The following is a 7,603-nucleotide window of genomic DNA, read 5'->3' as shown; positions in this document are numbered from 1 at the left end:
CACAATTTCGATTTCATTTTTTTTATTATTATTATTCTTTCAGAATAGTTTATATCTGTGTTATATCTATATCAGAGAGAAGTAACTAAGTAACAAAACCACCTCTGGCTCTGCACCCCTTTACCTAAATTCAGTACTTCAGACCTATGTGCCCTCTAGAAGCTTGCGTCCTGCAAGTGAACAACGCATTGTAGTGCCACCCCAAAGAGGCACAAAATCACTTTCACAGACTTTTTCATTAACTGTTCCCACCTGGTGACCTGCCCAACTCAATCCGAGCAGCTGAGTCCTTATCAAGAATCTTCCATCTTTATTTGACCCTCTAACTCTAACACTCTCAATTCTAATTCTATTTTATCTATCAGTCTTTTTATTTAAAAACAAAACATACACATTTGACCCTCTATCAATTGCATATTTATTCTCTAACTGCTAGCTTTTCTTGAAAAACTAACGCTGGCTTTGTTTTTCTATTCTATCTACTTGTTTCTTTAAAAAAAAATAGGTTTCTCTTTTTCTACTCGTGGATAAAAGCGTCTGCTTAATGACTAAATATAATATAAATGTAACTTGATCATTTTTACCAAAAGGTTCAGTGATGACATTATGATTAAATTACAAGGTCAGTTTTTCAAAATAAAAAAAAAACATGCTTTTATAAAATATATAGGTTGAATTTTAATTTCATGCAGACTCTTATTGTGAAGTTAGTATGTAGGGCTTTTATTTTGAAAACGTGTTTTCATTGCTGTTTACACGCTTGATCCGCTAACAGTAGCATATATGTTAGCTGAGTGAGATATCAGTTTAATCCTAACTAAGGACCACGTTTATTTTTATTATTAAACATTTCCTATGGAAGATTATTTTTTATTGATTACTTCGTTTGAGAAAGACATGTTAGCTAATGGAAGTGCTGTTGTTGCCATCACATAAGCTGGTTGGTTATCTACTTTCTATTAAGAACCTCATTGTATTCATTCATACTTGCATTACACTATTAGATAAACACGTACTATCAAGATATCTGCTAATGCTGAGACCTGCAGGGGTTTAACTCATCGCACGACACTAAAAGCACAGCATGGCTCAACGGTACCACAGAGGCCATCATCACGAGTCTGTTTATAAAAGATGCGGAGACTCCAGCGGTGATTATAAGACGAATAAACGCCACAGATCGACCGAGGAAGGCCAGCAGACTCTGAGCGCTCACAGACAGCTGTATGAGAGGAACTTCCCGCTGTATAAGCAGCCTGTGGAGGTGGGCTGCTTCTCTCTGGACTCCCGCAGGATCTTCTGCAACGACCAGAGGCAGCTGCGCTATTATGTGCAGCCCACAAAGAGCCCAGATTTTAATTTAAGGGACGGATACACCAGCCGCTTCGTCAAACGAGATGACAGCGTGAAGGAGAAGCTTGATCATGTGCTGAAGTGGATTCTGGCCAACAGAGACAAGATCCAAACCAGGGACCAAACCCCCTCATCCAGGTCAGAAACACCTTCTGCACCTCTTTACTTCTCTATCAAGAAATAACAGTGTAATTAAAGACAGACCTACAATAAGCTCTGCTTAGACATGCATTGCAGTTTATGTGTGTGTGTATATATATCTGAATGAGGGAGAGAAATAATTATTCATGCAAAAATATCATTATGTTTAGGGGGAGTTGCACGTGACATTTTACCAGAACTAACCTTGCCATTTCATAAAAATAAAAAATAGACAATCTATTATTTTTATCTAATATCTTATTTAATCATCATCGTGAGCATCTTTATGATATAAATTCCTTTTGTAAATTAATAGTTTGGAGTGTTTTTCCCCAGCATAACATTTTTTATTTTTATTTTAATAAGCAGTAAAGATTTTTTACAATATATATATTTTTTAATACGTTTATGCTAGTTAAAATAAGCCCAAGAGATTTTTTTTGTATAAATTACATTTTAATACATTAATAAATAAAACACAAGTGCTACGTGACATTATTTGAAATAAAAATAAATAAACTGCAACATTTCTCATTTTCATTCTGTTTAAACGGATGTACGAAAACAATAAATAAATAAACTGAAGTGAAAATTTATAATAATAATAATAAGAATAAACTATACCAAATTACTTGAGTTTTTTTTCATTACGATGTCAGGACAGTTGTCCAACCTTGAAATTTTTAAGGAAAAAATAAAAAAGTGTAATTGAATTTTTGATACAGAAGAGGCATATTCAAGCCATTTATGTGCATTTCTATGTATTTTTGAATATTTGAGTGCCAAATCATTGACCCAGATTGTATGTACCGAACAGCTGGGTTATTAAAGTTTACTGAACACTTAACCACAGAAACACTTTCTTGAAATAAAGTAAAAAATTAAAATATTCAGCTAGTTGCCTATGCAACAGTTCTCGTTTTCTTTTAGTTGATGTACTAAAATAAAAACTAAAGCTGAAGTAAAAATGACAAAAACACAACAAAAGTACTAAAACTTTAATAAAAAAACTATTCCGAATATTAATCAAAAACTATATTAGTGCCTCAGCAATACTAAACTAGCACTTCAGCACAGATGTCTTGTTTCTGTCAGTCGTTTCTTGTTTTCTGTTGAGTTATTGAGTGTGTTTGCAGTGGCCTAGGAGTGGACTTCGTGACATGGAGAGGACACCTAACCAAAGTGCTGACCACCCCATACGAGACCCAAGAGGGATGGATGCTGGCCGCCTCTAAGTTCAGAGGCACCATCTACATCAGTGAGGTGGAAACAGAGGCGGCCAGAGTGAACCGAGAGACCCGCTCCGAGCGGCAGGAGGAGATGATGTACTGGGGCTACAAGTTTGAGCAGTACATATGCGCAGGTTTGGGACGTCTTGTATTTTGTACTATCAGACAGATAACGGATCTCACCACTTATTGACCGTTTTCCTTCCTTTTAAGATGATTTGGATGGGACTCCAGACTCAGGGGGCATCGTGAACACCAATGAAGCATTCTGTACGGTGGTTCAGACGCGTCTGGCCGATCATAAGCTGCTCTTTTCTGGAGAAGTAGACTGCCGCATCAAAGACCCCGATGCTCCTCCAGCACCGGGATGTTATGTGGAGCTCAAGACCTCTGCAGAAATCTGCACCCCGAAGCAACGAAGCAACTTCCACAGGTGAAACTATCAATGTGGCGTCAACACCAGCTGTTCCAACACATGTGTTCGGCACAAAAATGAGGTCTGATTTAAAAAAAAAAACCAGCAAAGTGGTCGAAAGGAAATGCAAATTCAAACTCTAACGGGCGGCATTTAAAAAAGAAGAAAGTAGTGCTGTCAAATGATTAATCGCATCCAAAATAAAAGCATAAAACATTTGCGAATAAAGCACTTTCCATCCAGTGAGTTGACGAGAACAATGTCACTTTCTGGTAAAATTTCAGAAAGAAAAATTTAATTTGCTGCAGTAGGAGAATACTGTATATAATAATTTGTGTATACAATAAATTACGAGCTTCAGAGCTGTTTGGAAACGCAGTTCTGGGAGTTAATTATAGCGAAGCACTTTGCCGAGACTTTACTCAAGCATTTTAGAGTGACGTAACTAGTATTTCAGATGCTGTGCACTGACCTCAGTCCGTTGGTTGGTCCGTTCAATCTTATCTTTTTTGATGCGCAATAAGGAATTTATTCAGTAAAAGTGTTTCCATTGCAGTTTATGCGCATGTTTTCTTACCGGAAAAGAAATTTATCCGACTTAGTTTAGCGTAGAAGTTTTTTTATGCACATTTTTAGAATTTATGCGCATCTTGGCGTTTCCATTCAGCATTTTGTTTTGTTTTATAATGCAGTATCCCAAAATGCTATTGATGGCTAGAATAGATGGCGATTGACTTCCATAGTATTTTTTTCCCTACTATGGAAGTCAATGGCTACCATCAAATGTTTGATTACAAACGTTCTTCAAAATGTCTTCGTTTGTGCTCAACGGAAGAAAGAAACTCGTACATGTTTGGAACAACTTGAGGATGAGTAAATAATTTTCATTTTTTGGTGAACCGTTCTATTAACAGTCATTCATTTATATTACATTTTTACTACACTGAACATCTTGGTGTAAACAGGACATTAAAGGCATAGTTCTCCCAAAAATGAGCCGCCTCGTGTCATTCAAATGCAAATTTCTTCATGTTTCAAAGAATATTAACACTATTTTTCTCAAGGGTTGAATCAATTTATGGGGAATTAATTAAAACAACAGCTAGCCTCTTAGAAACATGTATATTCCTCTTGTAGGTACAAGCTTTTGAAATGGTGGGCGCAGTCGTTTCTTCCTGGAGTGCCGCAGATAGTCGCTGGGTTTCGAGACCATGATGGGATAGTGGTGTCTGTCGAGACCTTCCCAACCTCGAAAATTTCACAACTCATCAAGGTACACATAAGATTTCTTAATGTTTTTGAAAGATGTCTTTCAAGCTCACCAAGGCTGCATTTATTTGATCAAAAATACAGTAAAAATATTGTGAAACATTATTACTATTTAATTTTCTATTTTAATATATTTCAAAATATATTTTTATATTTGTTTATATTCATTCCCGTGAAGCAAAACTGATTTTTCAATATTTTCAGTGTCACATGATCCTTCAGAAATCATTCTAATATGCTGATTTGCTGCTCAACAAGCATTATGTTATCATTGTTGTTATAATAACAGTTGTGCCGCTTCATATTTTTGTGGAAACGGTGATACTTTCAAGTTTCTTTAATGAATAGAAAGTTTTCAAGAACAGCATTTATTTTAACTATAAATCTTTTGTAACTTTATAAATGTATTTACTGTCACTTTTGATTAGTTTATTGTGTCCTTGAGTAAAAGTATTAATTTATTTAAAAAAACAGTAGTTTGAACGATAGTTCGTAAAAATACATTGCATACACAATTATTGCGTAAAGTAGTCAGTTTGTAATTAGACTGAACTATATTTATTAGTCATGTTAAATTGAATTGAAATCTTGGTAAAAATTTTGAGTGTCAAATAGCCCATTGCAATGCATTCTGGGATTGCCTTACCTTGCCTTAAAATTTGGCCATAAACACAGGTTCCTTAGAAGGAAGCATTTTGGAACAGCCTTTGCTTTGGGAGCACATCTGTGATGCCTAAAAATACGGTTCAGTGATGTTTTCATTTCTCTTTATTCTGTAGAATGAGCACAACTGCTGGAAGCCAACAGTCTGTATGAATTTCTGCAACGATTTCTTGTCCTTTGTCAAATCAGTCGTCAAAGAGGACGACCCAAGGTAAGAGGGTTGCATGTGATCGAAAATGTGTTGGCATTAAATAAAAATTGTCTCTACTCACTTTCAAGGTCTTATTTTGCACATTTCATCGGTGCATGTTGGAAAATAAGAATTTCTTGTTGTAATCTTTTGCAATTTAACTTCAAATCAATCCCTGAAAATCAAGTTTTTTATATTACACAAGTAAAATGGAATTAACAACTTTAACATCTACCATCTTATCAGAGACTGTGACCGGTCTGATGTGATGTTTTTCAGACTGGTGTACCTGTTCACATGGGATCCACACAGAGACGTGGCCTACGCCGTCCACAGAGACTCTCAGTATACCTTCTTACCAGAGTGGTATATCAAGGACATGAGCAGTCATCATTAATCTCACCACTGATATACTGAGATCACACTGTATGTAGTGCATCAGGCAGGATGTAAGGACATCTTTGCCTTGTTTATGAATCATGTACTGTATCAGAGCAGTGCATGACTTGCCATTGCTTGTGTTTTCTATGAATGCTCTGGATTCAGTTTGTGGCCTTGGAAAGAATAGTTTCACCAAACATCAACAAACATATCGACTTGACGTGCACGTTGACCTTTTTTATATAAATGTTTTGGCATTTTATGTTGATAACCTCAAAATATCCATGAGATATTTAACAAAAAGGCAATGTACATATTTGAAGTTACAGATATTTTATAAATTTAACAGTTCAATACAATGTAACATCATTTACAACAAACTGGCCCAAATTCATGCAATTTATTGCAAAGCTGTTATGTAAATTCTTATAATTAATTCAGTGTGACAATTTAAATGACTTTGTACAAACAATTTATTTATTCCACTATGAAGAAATATGACTTGAGAATTTATTGCCACAATTTAAGAATTTGTGGCCGTTATTAATTTGTTCCCTCATTTTAGTTAAATTGTATTCTCATTCCCTCATTTTAATTTAGATTTAACTAAAGGGAACAAGTTAAACATGGACATGACTTAAACAAGGAATTCTCAATTCATAGCCATGACATGTTTTTTCCTCCCTGTCACATGCGGGACTCTTTTGGGTTATATCAACTGAGAGAAATTATTCCTCGCTGGATTTCTTCCATAGCTTTTATTAAAATTCACTTAAACATGCCAAAAAAGTACAGTACAGTTAAATAAAGGCTTTACAAAATATGTGCTATAAATTCTGAAATAAAGAAACTTGAGTACAAAGTCTTGGTGAAATCAATGCTGTGGCGCCCGAGGAGCAGTTGGGGGTTCGGTGCCTTGCTCAAGGGTCTCACCTCAGTCGTGGTATTGAATGTAGAGAGAGCGCTGGTTATTCATTCCCCCCCACTGACAATTCCTGCCTGACCTGAGACTCGAACCCACGACCTTTGTATTATAAGGCCGACTCTCTATCCATTAGGCCACGACTGCCACTTGGTTGCAATGTCATTATGCAAACCGTTTTAGTTTTTAAATATCTTACCGTGTATGGTCCACAAGATAAAACAGTTTCAGTGACACAGCAGGTAAGGCTTCAGTAAACTGGAGTTGCTCTCCAAAAAAAAAAGGCATAAATTAAGGCAAGTATGGTGTGAATAAATTCACATTGACCTCAAGCTCATGCATTTTTAAATGCCTTTCATGAATGCTAAAATGGGATAAATATCTTTCAAGTGACTGAACAAAACTCATGCTTAACTAAACTTTCAAAACATTGTTCATGGTTTGAAACTGGGAGAGATGTTAAAACGCAGCCATAAAAGAAAAACATCCTCTCCACTTGGTGGTTTTCAACCAGTTTTGCTCCAGGATCCAGATTTTACATTGGACATCAAGCGCTGCCAAAGGCTTTCAGTTATATTTCAGTAACACTGATGTGGAGCATAAGAGAGGACACAGCTCCAGATTTTCTCCTTAATTAATACTGATGTTCAAACATTTGTTTCCAGAGATCATCGCCTGGTTCGCCACGTGACATAGCAGCACATCACTTATAAGGCTCTGCTGTATTGATAGAAGCACAATACCATTTGTGCCAAATGTATTAATTATTAACCAATCTCTATTCACATCCAAACCTTCATACGCTTTCAAGTTTCTGACTGAAAACCTTAAATGTTAGACACATTTAAAGCTGCAGTCCGTAACTTTTTTTGATTAAAAATGATCTGAAATTCATATTTGAGCAAGTACATAACCAGCCAGTGTTCAAAACGATCTCATTTTAGCCCTATTTACAGCGGTTAGCTTATAATGTTTTCTAATTTGAGTGGTACGGGAGGTTTTCGCGGGAAATTCGAGCATGTTGCTGCATCATTACGTCA

General features: G+C 36.0%; 1 protein-coding gene across 1 annotated transcript; it reads left to right on the top strand.

Annotated features, from left to right (window-relative positions):
- Positions 1 to 744: 744 nt before the first annotated feature.
- dxo (decapping exoribonuclease) lies at positions 745 to 6,501 on the top strand. Its single transcript, XM_079409810.1, has 6 exons — positions 745 to 1,491; positions 2,631 to 2,857; positions 2,937 to 3,156; positions 4,276 to 4,411; positions 5,187 to 5,281; positions 5,540 to 6,501. Exons 1-6 carry the CDS (start codon positions 1,085 to 1,087, stop codon positions 5,655 to 5,657), a joined length of 1,203 nt encoding a protein of 400 aa, XP_079265936.1. The 5' UTR covers positions 745 to 1,084; the 3' UTR covers positions 5,658 to 6,501.
- Positions 6,502 to 7,603: the final 1,102 nt, after the last annotated feature.

The sequence above is a fragment of the Barbus barbus genome (assembly GCF_936440315.1).
Source record: "Barbus barbus genome assembly, chromosome: 4".
NCBI lineage: Eukaryota > Metazoa > Chordata > Actinopteri > Cypriniformes > Cyprinidae > Barbus > Barbus barbus.
Note: the sequence above shows the minus strand (reverse complement) of the source record. Positions and strands in the feature narration are given on the sequence as shown.